Here is a 20,285-nt window from a genome sequence, read left to right on the forward strand (position 1 = left end):
AACATGTGAGTAGCCAGTCCCATAGGTGACTCTTTGTATCCTTAGCTACCCTCCTCTTGTGTATATGAGGATGAGATTGAGTGTCACTACTTTAATGTACTATGACGAAAGGTCCTTGATTGACCAGACTCAGTTACGCTAGGAAAGCAGCTTGATTGATTCCAAATTATACATATGCGTGGGGAGGATCCCGTGACAGCTATACCAAATTTCTAGAACTATAAATACGCACTTGAAGACCTATCCGCCGGCAGTATCAAGTTGTTTTTCTTAGACTTTTGTAAACAATATTTTTCTTAAAAAGCATATATAGTATTGCTTTAAAATTGGTTTTAGTCGAAGTTTGGGAAAAATCAAGTTTTCAGAATAACTCGATAAGTTGGATAAGTGGGTATGTTGGCCAAGTACTCCAGACCGGGAGTTAACTCCATCCGGTGTGGTCATGCGGACTAGGATAGGCATTGCAAAGCTTGGGTTATTGAGTACTAGTTAAGTGGTTACTTAGTACTTAAGCACCTGTGAAAAGATTATGGTGATCTAGCTGGTCCCACGCCTCTAATTCTTTTGATCACGATGTTTGGTTTTTGATTGTTATTAGGCGAGTTAGATGGACAAATTTTTGTGCCTATCCCACAATGTGATTGAGTGGGAGATGTTGGACCTAGGCCGGTGGGGCCCACTGGTGAGCAATCACTAGTGGGTGGGTCCCATAAGTTTAGGCTTCTTACGGCCTTTTCCTTTTCTGTTATATTTCAAATTCAATTTTGAATTTGATTTATGATAGGAGATAGGGATAAGATCGGATGATATGGTCTCATCCAAACTCTCATGCCTTCCTATAAAATGGATGATACTCTCTCTCGTTATGAGCATCATAAGAAATACCAAGAGTATACGGAGAGAAATATAGTGTGCACAGTAGTCTGTCCATTTTGGCTTGACCTTGGGACAATCTAATCCATAAATCGCAATCTGGGGCCACTTATACCATAGGATCAGAGGTGTGAATAGATCCATCTGCTCCAATAGTAGATAGGCGAACCGTTAAAGCGTCAATCTTCTGCTTTATAAGGGTTCCAAAACTCGTATAGACCGTCAGATCTTGAAGGCTCATCTTCCGCACTTCCCAACACTATTTCGGCGCACTAGATTACAAAGAATTAGGTTTGAGGAATCCTAGTCCTTTACTTGTTACAAGCAGCAAATAATACTTGTTGCAGTTTAATTTGACCAGACGGTCGGTTTGGATATAACAATGGGTGTCGTGTGGTACACCAGCCAATCCACTTCCCGCTCAATATGCATGGGAGTCAATGCTCACGTGTATAATCATATTCCAGCTGCGGGCACGCACCGACACTTAGTTCTGCCTCGGCGGACCATGTCCTGTTCTTACAATAATACCGGAATCCGAAGTGGCTGAGGATCAACCGTTGAATTTCAACAGTGTTGAACTTAGCACGTGCTAAATAATCAACGAGTCAAAGCTATAAATGTAAATGGGCAGAGTCCTTCCATGAAATTTATATCGAGGCACGTGTATAATGATTAGGTAGGTTTGGGATGATTTAGGCCACTGACCGAAGTTTGTGCCATTCAAATGATCATAGCCATTCATTAACTGGGCCACAACCTTACACTAACGTCCACACATGAAATGTGGGTCACATGTACTAGATAATCCAGATGGATGATGTGACCATCTCCTCCGAGTCCAAAAGCTCTGGGTGCAATAACAGACATCTACCACTGGTTTGTACATGTAGGGTCCATCATCAAGAGATCCAGCCCTTATGATCTGAACCTCGCAGTGTATAAATACTGTTTGAAAACAAAAATACGATATCAAACAATTCTAACCGGTGGTTAGAGGAGAACAAAACAACGGTCCTAAATAACACCCTTAGATGGGATGTACAGGATCACACATTCTGGAAAATTTTGGCCTATTATAAAACCATGGTGGGTCCAAACGTATCAACGGTCTGGATCAGAAAAAGTGGTCCTTATTGTTAAAAATTAAACAATCTAAGTACTTATTTCTCATTAATATCCAACGTGAATTCTCTTCACTCATTATTCAATACAATTCTTTAGTAATATATACATGCAATGCAAACAATGAAAATGAAAAATAAATGAATGAATAATACAAACAACTACAGCTTTTCTAAGCCAATACATGTGCTAGATCCAAGCCATCCATCAGCTAGGTCCCACCAATTAGATATCATTACGGAAAATCAATCCAGTCCGCTCAAAAATTGGGCCACAATATGGGAAACAAAACTTGGCCAATCCAATCATTTGTTTCAAACACTACAACCGATCCGATGGTCGGATCGGCTTGATTTTCGGATAGAAAATCTGCACGGTAAGATTCACTAGATGGACAGCTTAGATCTTGAACACACGCACATGGCACTTCTCTCTCTAGTGCTTGTAGAGCTCAGGAGAGAGTCGGGGGGTGAATACGAGCTCCAACGGTTCTGATCTGGTGAGAGTAGTCTGTAACGTCTCCGTCATATCCACAGGCCCACCATCTGTTGTGGCCCACTCAAAGCAATGGATTAGACGAGCGAGTGTCAAGTGAACGGTCGGGAGTGCGAGTGGCATTCCTGGGCAAGATCGACGGCCGTATCCGAACGGCATAAACTCGAAATGCTGGCCCCTGAAGTCCGTGTCCATGCAATCGGTGAGAAATCTCTCTGGCTGGAATTCGTGTGGGTTCGACCACACGTGTGGGTCCCGGTGCAGCCTCCACATATTGACCATCACACGTGTGCCCTTGGGGATATGGTATCCACCAATGTAGCAATCTTGCATGGCCTCGTGCGGGACACCGAGCGGCGATGGCGGGTACAGGCGCAGCGTTTCCTTGATGATGGCATTGAGGTAGACCAGGTTCTTGACATCTGAGTCGTCCACGTGTCGGTCCCTGCCGACGTGGTGGTCCACCTCTTCTTGGGCCTTTACTAACACGTGGCGGTTGTTCATTAGTACAGAGAGGGTCCATATCAGTGCAGAGCTCATGGACTCCGATCCAGCTTCAATAATCATCTGCAAAGAATGACAATACTATTTCAATCAAGTGAATCAGTGGGAGTTAATTAATACTCTGGTATGGTGTGATGCTTGATACACAGGCACATACATCATGGTGGCCATCGAAGATCCTGCTCGTTCCCAGCAGGAGACGGGCCGGGGGTTGGACGCAATCCGCGTTCGAAAATAAGGAAATGCAGAATGGACGTTACAAGAATGGTCTGAACATCCATTTCTGATCAAGCTCTTGTTTGAATGGATAGGATCATCCCATCAGGCCACCATGATCATATGCAGATCGAGTCGGCCCCCACAAATAAATCCACACCGTAAACTTACCAGTACTGTGGCCTTAATAATGGTATCAGTATCATAGCTAGGGACATGGGCACTCTCCAGGATCGACAACAGCACGTCCATGAAATCCTGATCATTGTGGGGCCCATCAGACTGCCTCTTCACACGGTGTTCCTCTAGCCAGCTCGATATGATCGTGTCCATCTCACCAGCCGTTCGTTTCATGGCCCACTCATGCCCTTGCAAATCCATCCACTTAAGGAACGGAAGCGCATCGGATGGTACAAATACCCCACCAAGATAAGATACTTGTTGCATCACTCGCCGCACACGAACGGCCTCATCATCACCGTCGATTGTACCAAAGAAGCGTTTGCCGATGATCATCTTGGCCAGGATGTTGAATGCGAGACCATACAACCACTTCTTCATGTCCATCTTAACTGGCCGTTGATCATTCTCAATCCACAACCCATACAATCCATCCATGCACGTGCTGATCTCGGTGGCCCGGACGTGCATGAGCGATTTGAGCCGTTGGTTCGACAAAAGCTGAGATGTGGCGATCTTACGGACCTCACGCCAGTACGGCCCATACGTCGCGAATCCAAACATGGCATAGTTGTAGCTCATATGATCACCGAACGCACTCTTGGGGCGGGCCGAGAGGGCCTGATCGTTGGTTGTGAAGCACTCTTTTGCTACATCTCTACCGTTCACGATAAGTGTACGGTGTGATCCGAACCGTAGCATGAATACTGGGCCATACTTATCAGCCATGGATCCAAGTGTTCGATGGAGGGGATCGGGCCCCGCCAGCTGAAGGAGGTGGCCCACTATGGGAAGGCCACCGGACGGCTCCGGTGGCTTGTGGGCATTGCTCTTCTTGTTTTTTGGCCTTGATAGCCATAGAATATAGAAGAGAGCTAATGCAAAAAGGCTAGATATTGCTTGCAATTGGAGAAGTGAATCCATAGCTATGAGTTGGAGAATCTTGTGTTGTGATATTCCATGCAAAGGAATGCACCGGTATTTATAGAGTGGAGCAATGGTACATTCTCTCTATTTTTAATTTAAAAAGTCATGGTCAGATGTTGGGTTTTATGGGAAGGGGATTGCGTACAACTCCGCCTGAATGGAAACGGTCCAACAGAGGCTTTGTGGGGCGATTTATGAGTTTTATCCACGTCGTTCATCCATTTTTACAAATTACTTTATATTATGAAACAAAAAATTGAGGTAGATCCAAGGTTCAAGTGGACCACACCACAGGAAGCATAGGTGATAATGACACCCGCTGTTGAAACCTTGTTAGGTGCCACCAATGGAGGGAAAAGATAAATTTCAGATTGATCCAGAACTTCTGTGGCCCCCAAGAAAATTTTAATGGTGGGAGTTCAATCCCCGGAGTGTGGGATTGAACGGTTCAAAGGAGATCAAAGTTATGGCCCCAAAAATGATGTATTTATTATATCCACACCGTTCATCAATTTGAATAGATAATTTTAGATTGTGATCCTAAAAATGAATAATTTTCAAGGCTCAAATGGACCACACCAAAAATATCAGTGGGACGATCATTCTCACTGTTAAAACATTCGTAGGGCCCACCATAACGTTTAATTTCCATCCAATCTGTTAATAAGGTCAAAAATATCTGTATGAAGATATAAAACAAATATCATATTTATCCAAAATTTCTGTGAACCCCAAAATGGTTTAAATTGCAGGGGTTTAATCCCCCGCTCTTTTCTTAATTGTGGTATTCTCAAGGTTTTTATAACTTAAGTTTTGGTATATTGCCATAAAATGATATTTAAAAATGGATGGGAGGAGTGGATAACACAAATTCATCACTGTGGACCCCACAGAGTCTTCACACAATGGTAAAGTGTGGTGAGCGACTCACTACACAATCCGCGTCCTTTATGTGGTGGTGAATTTTTTGGTACACTCGCAGAGGATGGCGGTTCATACGCATGCACTCATGAGTTGTACAATTGGAGTGTTTGTAACTCAGATCGAACCATCTAAATCGTGGGCCCCACTTTAGATGCGATAATGATTGATTGCTGGACCTGCAACAGACGGTCAAATGAATGATAGCTGGCGGTCTGCACTCGACAAACCTATGTCCATTAATCGCCGGTTAGGACCATTCTTGTCGATCTAATTTTCAGGTCATGAACGATATACAGTGGTCCCCTATGATTCGGACGGTTAGATTTGAGTTCTGTGCATACCAAGCGCACGCATACGTGAAGAAGTTAGCTGATCCACTACAACATGCGCCGACTTGGTGCATGTTTACAAGATCTAATCCGTCCTTTAGGTGGGCTCCACCGAAAATATTCCTGATCGACGGATTCGATCTCAGATATTGGCACGTGTGTTGGTAGGTAGTAAACCTTTTGAGTGCATGGGTATCAACCATCACACTCCGCCAGACTACCAAAGCTTTTTCCTCACATTTGACATTGGCACGCACGTCAATCTCTACCGTCCAAACCGCGTGGCCTGAGATTTTCTCCCCTACGAAATGCCACGTGTGCCATTTTTTCTCACGTCTGACGAATTCGTATCACGCACAACAATCGCGAATTCAAAGTCCAAACGGTATAATTCAACGGAATCGCAGAAACCGTTAAAAATAAAAAAATAAAAAAATGCGGCTGTGTGTTCGTAGTAGTGTTCAAAAGCATTAGACGTTTTAAGTACGTACAAACGTTCTGTCACGGGTAGAAAAGTCCTACTTTTCTGCATCGTGATTGGTCCACATCATCCTATTCTTCAAAATTTTATATGGTCAAGCCATTGAAAATCTTGGCCCAAAATATCGCAATGTAGTTTACGAATTGATAATGTGTCGAGATATATTCAATGGTCAAACGATATGATAACAGACATACGAGTCCAATCGGCTTGTTCGATTCGATTCGTGACTCGCACGAGTCAAGGGTGAATGAGCCGAGTTGGATGAGTCGCTCTTAAAAGCATGGACCATCCACCAGTCTGGTCGGGTCAAGCTTATCATTTAAGAGGTGCACTTAGTGGTAGTGTCACAACCATAGCTAGTAGCCGTTCCGACTATTGTGGGGCCCACATGATATGTGCATGACATCTAGTGCATTCATTACATGCATCCCACAGGATTGGAAGGCCACCTGCTTAAATCATTTGGATTGAATGAGCTGGAAAAGATGTGATGAGGTGGATCTAGTTCAAAAACCCAAGTATGGATCATAGGGACCCAACTCGAAAAGGCTACAGGTTCTGGTCCGAAACAGTCCAACGGTCCTGATTTAAAAAATAAAAAGCATCTTCTAAAGAATTTCATTAAGAAAAAGTGTCTTCTAAAATTTTCATTAAACTCACATACACATAATTATATGGCAATTACACACACATATAGAGGGAATCAAAAAGCATTTGAACGCTTGGATTGGAAGGTGTTGATGCAGAAATCCGGGTATTAAGAGTAAAGGTTACTCGAACGCACAATTTTATTGTGTTTAATTGGAAATCTTTACCTGTGTTGTGATTTAAAATTATTTCTATTTTTCACTTAATTTTAAAGGTAGAAAAGTTGTGCGTGAATGTGTTGTATATGTGGCAAAACAACTACATCATCGACTACATTATTAAAATTGTAATCGATAGAATGATCAAAGCCATCCAAACATTGGATGTATAATTGTCGAATGAAAAACATTGATTAGTCGTTCGTTTGTGATCATATGCTTGTAGTCCACTTGAGGTTAATTTGAAATTTTATCATATTTTGTCTAACAATATATTTCAATGGGTTTATTATAATATCATTCTTTTCACACATACTGTTTAGGATGTAAAAGTTAATTTAGTAATCAAATTTAAGTTCCTATAAATATATTATAAATTTCAATGCATTTATAGTTTTTGAATCCAATGCATTAGGTACAAATCAACTTAAATTTAAATGTGAGGTATTAGAAGATGATTGTGTGGGTACTAAGTAAATTCTATGCAGCCCACCATGCATGGTGTATGTAACTTATCCACGCCGTCCATCCGTTTTAGTAGCTCACTTTAAGGCATGAGTCCAAAATTGAAGCATATTCAAAGCTCAAGTGAGCCACACCAAATGAAACAATGTGAATTGAATACTTATCATTAAAAAATCTTGGGGCCAAAAAAGTTGTAAATGAAAGTGATATTTATGTTTTCCCCTAATTCATGTATACGTGATGTAACACCTTGAAAATCGGGGGTTGTACATACACTCGACTTAGTTCATGGGTATCACTTATAACCTATTTTCTTATTAAAGTGCATTTAATAAGGTTTAGATACGCAGCCTGGAATTACTTGAAACATGATTCACAATTCACTACTAGTCAACTGTAATGGGAAAGGTTAAATGTTTACAAGTCTAAAAGCAAATTTATAACTATGAGTCGCATAAGGCGTTGCCTAACAAGAGAACAAACAAAATATGTCCAAAAGAATGATTCACCAAGTCCCCTACTTAGCAATCTCAGTCCACTCGCAAAACTAGGGCGAGCCACCCATCAACTGGAAATAGGACAACTTGTCCTCAACGTTCAGTCTCGCGCCGTCATGCTCCTCGTACCCTGCATCACCTGCATCTACTGAAGAGTCCGGTTAGTGTTTTAAAACACCATCCTAGAGTGAAAGTGAGTGATCAACTCAGTAGGTGCTATTAGTCTTAAGTTGTAACAGGCATCAATTATATTATGAATTTAATGAAACACAATCATTCACAAACATCTAACTAATTTTATTAATGCGTATGCATGATAGATGATATGATGCATGCCCTCGCTACAACACTCCCTTGAGCGACTCCATCTAACGATCGCGTATGTCAACACTCCCTCAGAGCGACCTCGACTGACGAGTCGCCAACCTAGCTAGTGCAATGCAATGGTAATGTTAACCGGGTTCTTAGCTAAGTCCATTCATCCAGTAGGTTAAAAAATCTGATACACCCCACATATCAAATGCCATGGACTAGTTGCGAGGCCAAAACCCCCTAACGTGTGAGGCCGAAACCCCGCGGTTCTTGATCCCATCAGGTTCCCCATCCCCGACTTCAAGCATATGGGGAGTGCGAGAGAAAAGGATCGCTCGCGGTCACTACGGGGAGGCGTGGCACCCCAGCGTAGGCCGACAGCTTAGACACAGTGTCCCATTCCACCATGCCCAGCTCACGAGGCAGTGGACCCTTTTCAATTTGATTATCGACTGGCTACAATGGTTGTAGGGTGTTACAGGTTCCATACATATGTGAGCAAACAGTGTTAACAAACAAGGTTGGACAGTAAATGGGCTAGACCGCACGAGTCTAGGCAAGCACGCAATAGACGACATCCGGTACGAGCGACCCATGTAGTCTAACTACTGTCGCCCATGCGCACTTGTCCAAATCCATGAGTTTAGCATCAAGATAGTCCTACCAACGGGACCACCTTTACTCTCCTCATTTTCCTTACCAACCCAATTGTTGAGGGTAATTTCATAACATGCCACAATCAGGGTTATCATCCAATACAAGTAGAAGCATACGTTCACATCTTCCAACATAGAATCTCAATGTCTCTACCAAGCAAAGCTAATCATGATGTGAACTAAGGGTGCAAGTGCGTTGTGTGAGTTAATGAGGAAGCTAAGCACTTCCTACACTTCATAGAACCAGATAACGCAAGAATTAAGGAATTATACATGTTATAAAGCAACACCTTATGAGAAAATCACACAAGACATGAACATGTAATCAACCATTGTAGCAAATCATATGAGAGGCAAGAACAACCTCATGTAAGAACTAAACAAAACATACTATTCCGTTCAATTCCAGGCAAGACATACAATTCTTAGGTTTCTCTAAAGTTTTCAAATACATCATTCAAGCAATCAAAATCATTAGGCTCATGATATAGTTGGTGCTAGACCATCTAAGGATAATAGTCTGCACCTATGGATCGTTGAGGTCTTGGAAAACGACCTAGAAGCGCCGAATTCGGTGTGGATCGGCCGGAATCCTAAGATAATACTCTTGCATGTTAGAACCTCATGCAAATCTTCTCTTACATAAGGGTTTCAAGAAAAAAGGGTGAGGAATTTACCTATACAATCAACGGAAGCGGTTCTTGCGGTTGTGGTGGAGGGTTTTCTTGAAGAAGAGGGAGAGATTTGCAAGATGGAACTTTCTTGTGCCCCACTTCAACTATGTCCCACTTTTTCTCCCTCCTTCACTCTCCCTCATTCTCCCTTCCTCTCTTTACTCTCCTCTTTCTCTTCTCCCCTTTCTCTCTTCTCTCTCTTCTAGGGTAAAATCGTATGGGGAGAGGAGGTGCCCAAATGAGGCCCTTTTATAATGCCAGATTTTGTGGAAATGGCCCCAAGTGTTGGATTTTTACTATACTAGACCTATGGGAGGGTCTTTCTAAGCTCTAGGGCCTACTATGGGGTGTACATATTGATATACACCATAGGATAGTTAGCCCTAGTGATGATCTACATATGGATATGATCGTCCCACCATTTGGATGCGTCGATCGACAGATATGATGAGAAGTTTGTTTAACGGTTGCCGATGGTCGATCGGGGTCACGGCTATACGGATATGAGCAGGGAAATATCCTCACTCTACGTGTGAAGTTTAGTCGTAAATCGATGGTCCGAAATCCTCATCTTTGCATAAGAGTGGATGACCCAATTCGCTTAAGTTCCAACTCCTTTCTTTGGGGTATTTGCACTTCTCATGCACTCGTCCTTTAGCTCAGGTTGAGCGGTTCTGGGTAGTACCCAGGTCTGACTCCCGCGATGGACGTCAAACCCAGTAAGACGGACATTACTCTATAATTTTGAAATTAGTGGCCCACTAACGATCGATCTAGACCTTGTTTGGAAAATCGAGACATTTCTAGAATGAATTTGGTAGTGAGATTTTTCGTGGGTGATGATTAGGGTTTGGATTAACTATGTTCATGGTGTGGCCTATTTATAACTAGTGAAAGTGAAGATTTGGTCATGATTTCTCTAAGCTGTTGGTTTTAGGCTAAAAGAGTAATGGGGTTCATTTGGTCTATTAGCCAAGATCCGGGCCTTGTCTGGCTCGGTTTCGATTGGATCTTTAATTTAGTTATGATTGTTTTGATTTATTAGCGATGGGTTGGTTAGATTTGGGCCCTATATGAGTAAATCATGGGGCTAAACTTGTTGTTCAACTGATCGGGCAGATTCGTTGGCTTCCTACGGTTGATTAAATGGACTTGTGCGGTTCTTTACTGGTACCACCCCTGTACAAACTAACATTGAGTGCTAATGGTCATTAAGTGATATTATAAGTTAATTAATAAAAATAAAATTTAAGAATTTTTGAAAATTCAAAACAGTAAAAATTCAGGATGTTACAATCTACCCGCCTTAAAAATAATTTTGTCCTTGAAATTACCTAAGGGTAATAAGTAGAGATATTATCATTTCATTTGCTTAAGTTTTATTGGTTTCGGGTTTATATATGTTTTAGGGTATATAAATAATACACTAGCCTAACTCATTGTGACCTACCCCCTTTAAAAATTTTCACCTTTGAGATTTGAAAACAAATGTCAGAATCATGATTATCATGCTAAGTGTTTGATGATAAAGTTTACCTAAGAGTGGTATATTCTACTCTTTATGATTGGGTTAATACAGAAAGACAGTTGTGGTAGGCTTTGATCCCATACGTTGATCCTCTACCTGACCAGGGCAGAAAGATCGTTGTATCCCTTCCTAGTCTTGGTAGATCCTGGTCTTTTGCTTGGTCAAAGCAGTGAGTTCGTCGGTATTCACCCAGGATCGAGAGTTGGGTTAAGCGGCGAATACTTCGCAAATGTATGGTTCCATAATTCCGTAGTCCAATTATTCTTAACGTTTAGAAGATATCAAAATTTATTAAAAAGTTCAAGTTTCACATTTTTAATAATTTAGTGGGTGGTGAGTCTCCCACGGTGCTTATGATTAAACAACTATCGTAAAAAGGTTTGTAGAAACTTAAGGTTCCTCTCGACAAGGCCGCCGTGAGGTAGACGAACATGTCAACCTTCTCCCCGCGGAGGCATTTCCTGGAAGGACGTTCCTTAAGAGGTTAAACACTAGAGCATTTTCTGTTCAAGGGTCGTACACAATATGTATAAGACCTATAGGTCCAATTTCACATGCATAACAATTATACATGCAAGGCATTCACAAACAAGAAGAAAAACTTCAAGACAATTCATACGTTCCTATTAAATCCAAAATGCCATTGCATGGCCAGTTACATTTTACAGCATGGATTTCAAGTGTCACTAGATATTGCAAACATAAGGGAAATACGGCCTAATCAAAGCAGGAAAGGTTACAATTATCTTTCAATACTTGGAAGTAATCCTACTGACTCAAACAAACTACTACTTATCCGTAAAGTTAAGCCACTATTCTTCTGGGTCGGATGAGGACGGGGGTGCTTCTTTCCCTTGAGGGAAAGGATCACCGGAATGGAGAAAAAAGAGGCAACGGTTGCTAAGAACGCCATATCCCTCGGTTAGGATGGATTAGCTGTGAGAAATGTAGGTGGGTCGTTGGAGGGAAGATTTTAGGGGTGGTTTTGAGAAGACTAGAGAATGAGTTTAGGAATGTATTTGAGGAAGGTTTGTTAAGGATGGGTCGTGGAGAAATGGGTTAGAAATGAATGTGGAAGGATGGGTGTGAGAATGGATTTGAGAATGGGTTTTGAGAAAGAGGGTTGATGTTGGGTTTTATGAATGAGTTTTGGTGAATGGGTTTTGTGAATGGAAGTGGAAGTGAATGAATGAATGGAGTGGGATTTTGAGGGTGGTTGTTGAGATGGAATGGTTTTGTAAAGGAGGAGAAAATGGGTTTGATGTGGGCTTTGAGAATGAGGGGCCGGGTGAGAGTGTTGAAATGGGGTTGAAGAATGGATTTGGGAAGATGGCTTGGAGATGATGGAGAGGAGATGGGTTGGGGGTTGAGTTGAGGGGAAGGGATAGAAGAAGAAGAAGCTTGTTGAAGAATGAGGATTTAATTTCCTTTGTTGGGAGAGGAAAATGAGGAGAATGAGGGTGTGTTGAAGGTGAGGGGAGGATGTTTTTTCCCTTGGATTGCTTAGTAGAAGGGTGTAATGAGGGAAAGGAGAGGTAGGGTTTGAAGTTGAAATGGTTGGGTTTGGAAAGAATTTGAAAACAGGTTGTGGAATATAAGGAATTGGGAGATGGGTTTTCTTTAGAAGAGGATTGAGATCTTGAAAATGGTTGGGAGAGAAGTGTTGAAGGTGAGGTTGTTGAGGATGGGTTTTGGAGGGGAGGAGCTTCCTATTTGGAAGGGTTCGAGTGAAATGAGGGAGAGGGGTGGAGTGAAGAAGAAGATGGTGGGTTTGGGGATTGGGTTTTGAGATTTGGAAGAGGAAGAGTTTTCTCTAGGGTTTATAAGGGATGGTGGAAGGAAATAGGAGTAGTAGAGATAGGTTTTATGGACTCTAGATAGTCCTAAATAGCAAGGGAAATAGGCCTTACTCGTGTGTACATTAAAAGGGAGGAGGGGACTTATGTTGTAACGTTTCTTATACTTTTAGTAACTGGATTATTTTCAAAATTTTTATGATGATTTAACATCAATTTTTAAGTCTTCTCACCAAATTTCATATCATTTGGAGTTATAAATAAATTATAAAAATTAGAGAAGTAACCACCATCTAAAACTAATAATTTTTGGACAATTGTCAATTCACTCCAAATTTAATTATATTATAACTTTTATTTTATTTTTATTTTATTTTTATATAAAACTATACTTATTAAGCTTCAATATGACTTTTGAATCACCTAAATCGGAGTTATATTGAAGGAGATATGAATTTTTGAATTTGACCTAAAATTGCAGAAATTTCCGGCGGGGTCTCGCCGACCCTCTGGAGGTCTGGGCAGGGTCCCACCGGCTGGGCGGGGTCTCGCGGACACCCTGGACACCCGGGCGGGGTCATGTGGTTGGTTGGGCGGGGTCATGTGGTCAGGCGGGGTCGTGCTGGCGGGGTCCTACCGGGCCTCTGCACTGCGGGCAAGGCCCACTTTATTTGATATTTTTTGGGCGCCGGTAAGGCCCCCTGAGACGTACCATATATGATTTTGGGGTAGGAGAAGAAGCTGTTCTACGCAATGGGACTATCTATTTCATGAAATTCCTCTCGGTTAGTGGCCAAAACTCAGTTTTTCTCCATTTTCACTGTTTTCGATAAATGTTCGTTCACCTCTAACTCTTTACCTCCAAATGGGTTGAAACTACCAAATTTGGCCCGATATTCACTCATTTGATCTAGAACGATGTTTTCGACCGTCAAATCTTTCGATTTCCGACTCGTTCCTACCAATGTACCCGGGAAATTCAAGAATAGGGTGATGTCAAGTGAATATTTAAGGAGATATGTTGGAAAGAGAGATTTTAACTTAGGCCTGTCTGGCTAAGGGCATTTAGTTGTACTAAATGGGGTTGCAATGCTACTCCGGACTCAAGATTTGAGAATGGCATATGTGGAATAGGTGTGGGACGGAATTTAAAACTTATTTCATAGGCTTTGTAGAATAAGTCTTGTGTTGAAAGGTGTGATATGGGATTTCTAAGTGTAATTTGAAAGAAAATCCCGCGATTTACCTTTAATTGCATAAATCCCAAACCTTGTATTAGAAAACATGGGATACAGACAATCTATGGACAATACCTTACACATGTATGTATTGTTATTCTTACCATTCCATTCACCTTAATCCCACCTAACGCAGTTGGCCAAATGGGCCCTTAGGGATTAGGTGGCCTAGACTACCTAAATTTCCTAGTTAGTCGGATCGGGTCTCGCCGTTAAGTTCCCGACTTCTTGCCCGAGAATTGGCTGAAACGTGTCGTAAGCCTCCCAGGTCAAATTCTAATATTGTTATCCTCTCTCCTTAGCCTAAGCCATTCGTAAGGCTCTTGGACCTATTTTCTAGCGTCACTACTTACTCTCGCTACCCAACCCTAAAACTCTTGGAGTCTTACCTTCCATCTAGGAGTGGCAGTTCAGGGACTAGGGTGGTTCCTAGCATTTTCGTGTTTTCTATTGTGTTTCCTCTCAAGTCAGCGGACGCGTTAGTGAATTCATGACCCATGACCCAATTGATTCCAAACTATTGCTCTGATACCATCTTGTAACACTCTGAAAATTGAGGGTCGTATATACACTTAACTTCCGAGTTCATGGGTATCACTTATAACCTATTTTCTTATTAAAGTGTGTTTAATAAGGTTTAGATACGTAGCCTGGAATTACTTGAAACATGATTCACAATTCACAACTAGTCAACTGTAATGGGAAAGGTTAAATGTTTACAAGTCCAAAAGAAAATTTATAACTATGGGTCGCATAAGGCATTGCCCAACAAAAGTACAAACAAAATATGTCCAAAAGAATGATTCACCAAGTCCCCTACTTAGCAATCCCAGTCCGCTCGCAAAACTAGGGCGAGCCATCCATCAACTGGAAATATGACAACTTGTCCTCAACATCCAGTCTCGCGCCGTCATGCTCCCCGTACCCTGCATCACCTGCATCTACTGAAGAGTCTAGTTGGTATTTTAAAACACCATCCCAGAGTGGGAGTGAGTGATCAACTCAGTAGGTGCTATTAGTCTTAAGTTGTAACAGGCATCAGTTATATTATGAACTTAATGAAACGCAATCATTTACAAATATCTAACTAATCTTATTAATGTATATGCATGATAGATGATATGATGCATGCCCTCGCCACAACACTCCCTCGAGCGACTCCATCTAACGATCGTGTATGTCAACACTCCCTCAGAGCGACCTCGACTGCCGAGTCGCCAACCTAGCTAGTGCAATGCAATGGTAATATTAACCGGGTTCTTAGTTAAGTCCATTCATCCAGCAGGTTGGGAAATCTGATACACCCCACGTATCAAATGCCCTAAACTAGTTGCGAGGCCAAGATCCCCTAATGTGTGAGGCCGAGACCCCACGGTCCTTAATCCCGTCGGTTTCTTCATCCCCAACTTCAAACACATGGGGAGTGCGAGAGAAAAGGATCACTCGTGATTACTACGGGGGGGCACGGCACCCCAGCGTAGGTCGACAGCTCAGACACAGTGTCTCATTCCACCATACCCGGCTCACGAGGCAGTGGACCCGTTTCAATTTGATTATCGATAGGCTACAATAGTTGTATAGTGTTATAGGTTACATACATATATGAGCAAACAGTATTAACAAACAAGGTTGGACAATAAATGGGCTAGACAGCACGAGTCTAGGCAAGCACGCGACAGACGACATCGGGTACGAGTGACCCATGTAGTCTAACTACCGTCGCCAACGCACACTTGTCTAAATCCATGAGTTTAGCATCAAGATAGTCCTACCAACAGGACCACCTTTACTCTCCTCATTTCCCTTACTAACCCAATGGTTGAGGGTAATTTTATAACATGCCACAATCGGGGTTATCATCCAATACAAGTAGAAGCATATGTTCACATCTTCCAACATAGAATCTCAATGTTTCTACCAAGTAAAGCTAATCATGATGTGAACTAAGGGTGCAAGTGCGTTGTGTGGGTTAGTGAGGAAGCTAAGCACTTCCTACACTTCATAGAACCAGATAGCGCAAGAATTAAGGAATTATACATGTTATAAAGCAACACCTTATGAGAAAATCACAAAAGACATGAATATGTAATCAACCATTGTAACAAATCATGTGAGAGGCAAGAACAACCTCATGTAAGAACTAAACAAAACATACTATTCCGTGCAATTTCAGACAAGACATACAACTCCTAGGTTTCTTTAAAATTTTCAAATACATCATTCAAGCAATCAAAATCATTAGGCTCATGATATAGTTGGTGTTAGACCACTTAAGGATAATAATCCGCACCTATGGATCGTTGAGGTCTTGGAAAATGACCTAGAAGCGCCGAACTCGGTGTGGATCGGCCGGAATCCTAAGACAATACTCTTGCATGTTAGAACCTCATGCAAATCTTCCCTTACATAAGGGTTTCAAGAAAAAGGGGTGAGAAATTTACCTATACAATCAACGGAAGTGGTTCTTGCGATTGTAGTGGAGGGTTTCCTTGAAGAAGAGAGAAAAATTTGCAAGATGGAACTTTCTTGGGCCCCACTTCAACTATGACCCACTTTCTCTCCCTCCTTCACTCTCCCTTATTCTCCCTTCCTCTCTTTACTCTCCTCTTTCTCTTCTCCCCTCTCTCTTCTCTCTCTTCTAAGGCAAAATCGTATGGGGAGAGGGGGTGCCCAAATGAGGCCCTTTTATAATGCCAGATTTGGTAGAAATGGCCCCAAGTGTTGGGTTTTTTACTATACTAGACCTATGGGAGGGTCTTTCTAAGCTCTAGGGCCTACTATGGGGTGTACATATTGATATACACTGTAGGATAGTTAGCCCTAGTAATGATCTACGTATGGATATGATCGTCCCGCCATTTGGATGCGCCGATCGACAGATATGATGAGAAGTTTGTTCAACGGTCGCTGATGGTCGATCGGAGTCGCGGCTATACGGATATGAGTAGGGAAATATCCTCATTTTATGTGTGAAGTTTGGTCAAAAACCAACGTTCCGAAATCCTCAACTTTGTATAAGAGTGGATAAACCAATTCACTTAAGTTCCAGCTCCTTTCTTTGAGGTATTTGCACTTCTCATGCACTCATCCTTTGGCTCAAGTTGAGCAGTTCTGGGCAGTACCCAGGTCCGATTCTCGCGATGGACGTCAGGCCTAGTAAGACGGACATTACTCTATAATTTTGGAATTAGTGGCCCATTAACGAGCGGTCTAGAACTTGTTTGGAAAATCGGTGCATTTCTGGAATGAATTTGGTAGTGAGATTTCTCGTGGGCAATGATTATGGTTTGGATTAACTATGTTCATAGTGTGACCTATTTATAACTAGTGAAAGTGAAGATTTGGTCATAATTATTCTAAGCCGTTGGTTTTAGGCTAAAAGAGTAACGAGGTTCATTTGGTCTATTAGCCAAGATCCGGGCCTTGTCTGACTCGGTTTCAATTGGATCTTTAATTTAGTTATGATTGTTTTAATTTATTAGCGATGAGTCGATTAGATTTGGGCCCTATGTGAGTAAATCATGGGGCTAACTTCTTGTTCAACTGATCAGGCAGATTCGTTGACTTCCTACGGTTGATTAAACGGACTTGTGCAGTTCTTTACTGGTACTACCCCTGTATAAACTAACATTGAGTGCTAATGGTCATTAAGTGATATTATAAGTTAATTAATAAAAATAAAATTTAAAAAATTTTTAAAATCCAAAACAGTAAAAATCCAGGATGTTACACGTGACCTTACAAATAGGTTGGATGACAAATAAACATAACTATAAGCCCAATGACAATTTCAACATGGATGGGCTCATAACCTTAAAATGATATGAAAAAATAAATGGACAACATAGATAAGACATATTTCCACGATGGCCCCATAGAGTTTACTCAGCACCTCAATACATGATCTGTCTCAAAATCTAGTTGATCTACTAAATTAGCGGACTATGGTCCATAAAAACAAATGCATGGTGGAGAATTCCCAGCCAAAAGTTTGTGCATGGTTGGATCAGTCTCTCGTGGAATCAATTAGCCCAGTTATGTACATGTCCGCTGAAAATTTGCTATTAAAAAAAAAAAAACAACAACTCAGGAGGCCCTATTTCTACCCATGAATATGGAGTAATTACTTTTGCGTTTGGAACTAAGTCTATAAATGTGGGGCCAATGGTTATGTCTATCAAAGCCATTGATATGAGGGTCCCATCATGGATAGACCATTATTGCAAAATCTCCCAAATTGAAATATTCTAGCCTTTGAATCTTCTCTCTCTCTTCCATGCAACAACCAAACGGATAGAGTTGACCACTTGAGAAGATATTCATAAGAAATTCTGCCAAACTCTTAAACTGGAATATTTTAATATTTTAATCGTTGGATGTCTGCAATCTAAAGTCATACCATCTCTAAACGGTTTGGATCATTGAAAGGGACTCAATTTGTGTCCCATTGCACTACATCAAGATGCGTTGTGGTGCAAACCCCTTGAGCTTTTTGACCGTTGCATTATTGTTTTTAAGACTTCGTCTCCCAGTTGACTCGGACTCGGTCAACCCAATCTAGTTTGACGCCACGAGTCAACCCCAACTCGGCCGAGTCAGGGCTATGGACCTGACTCGGATGAGACATGACTCAACGTGAGACCAGACAATTTAAATCCACGGATTGTATCAGCATTTTTTTTACAAAACAGCTGTTGCCATAATAGACATCGTGACTCTAGCCGTTGGATCTGAGCATTTTTCAATGATACGAACCGTTTATTTTGATAGGGCTATCCTTGACGGGGGACACCCAAAAAGGACCTCAGATTGAGTATTTTAACCCATGGATCAAACAATAGTTATGGTGACCGTTCATTTTTAGAGCAGAAGAGCTAAATTACAGAAGAGTTGAAATAATTAAAGATAAGCTTTTATTTGCTGTTTTTCCACTAGTGATGTGGGAATTGTCATATTAACGGCTTGGATCATTGGAAGATGACTCACATTCAAAGGTTCAAGTCCCTGCGTACCGTATTGCAGTGCGTCGAGCTGTACTGCGGCAAACCTCTGTGGAACTCCGTCACGCAGGAGAGAGACGTCGGAATACGCACGCAACAAAATGACAAATCATAACAGTGGTAGTAATCGTTTTGCCTCCGTTGCCGTGCAATAATCCACCGTATATCTCCGCCCATCGGGCCCGCATGCTCAGTGATTTTATGATCAGAGCCGTCCATGTTGTTGTCTCTATGATTTGTAAACCACATAATATTTATACATTAATTAATTTAGAACATCAAAAATGAGATTTTCAGTGGCATGAATACAACTCTAAAACATGGATGGTTCAAATCATGGGACCATCTCAGCATGCGGGCCCCAGCGGGTGGCCACACAACAACAGGGAAGGCACATTCCATTGTGGCATGCAGGCTGCAGGCGTGAGGAGGTGCGGGCCAGGTAAGAGGTGGCTCTGTTGTGAACATGCACTACCCTGAAATCTACACCGGTGATTTTGTTTGGACCGTCCATTTATTGGACACTGGTTTTGGCCCAGATGATGAGTTGATTGATTTGCATGACTTATATGGGCCAGGGTACGTTCATGGTTGGCCCCACCTGGTGGGTTAATTGGCTAGCATGATTCATTGGCCAGGTAATGTTCATCAATAGGCCCACCTGATTAACCGCATGGATCTCTTATACCTATTCTACATTGGTTGTCACGTCTCAAATCTGAAAATTGGATTCACAAGAATCCCGATCACCGAATCTGGTGCTGACAGCCTCCGTAGTATCCCATTCTCGGCTCCTAACGTCCATATGTCAGATTCTGATCCTGGGATCCTACAAGGAGATTTTATTTTATTTTTTATTTTTTAACTTTTGCATTTAACTCGTAATAAGCATAACCACAAGATCACCCAATTCACAAAGTCAACATCAACAACACATATCCACTAATATAATTATTTGAGTACAATGCTGAAAGGAAAAATACATAAATCGAAAATCAAGCTCCAGAAGACCGCTGCATGCTCCAACCTCAACAATGCTGTAACCTAACATCTCCTGCACACATCTATCGTGCATAAGCTTATAGAAAGCTTAGAGAGTGGTGTAAGTGTGTGCACAAGGTAAGTGTCAAGTAAGCAATATCAGAATAATCAGAGTAAGAGGAAGTACTGACAAGTCCAGGAGTCATACAATATCAAGGTACACAATGCAAATTAGCTAGGCAAATGAAGTGTCAGAGCAAGCCAAATATTAGATG

General features: G+C 41.7%; 1 protein-coding gene across 1 annotated transcript; it reads right to left on the minus strand.

Moving 5' to 3' along the window:
* Positions 1-2,433: 2,433 nt before the first annotated feature.
* Positions 2,434-4,317, minus strand: LOC131219135 (cytochrome P450 CYP82D47-like). The gene is made up of 2 exons (XM_058214139.1): positions 3,385-4,317; positions 2,434-3,060 (listed from the first exon to the last, which is right to left on the minus strand). Exons 1-2 carry the CDS (start codon positions 4,315-4,317, stop codon positions 2,434-2,436), a joined length of 1,560 nt encoding a protein of 519 aa, XP_058070122.1.
* Between the last annotated feature and the right edge of the window lie 15,968 nt (positions 4,318-20,285).

The sequence above is a fragment of the Magnolia sinica genome, chromosome 11 (genome assembly GCF_029962835.1).
Source record: "Magnolia sinica isolate HGM2019 chromosome 11, MsV1, whole genome shotgun sequence".
Classification (NCBI taxonomy): domain Eukaryota; kingdom Viridiplantae; phylum Streptophyta; class Magnoliopsida; order Magnoliales; family Magnoliaceae; genus Magnolia; species Magnolia sinica.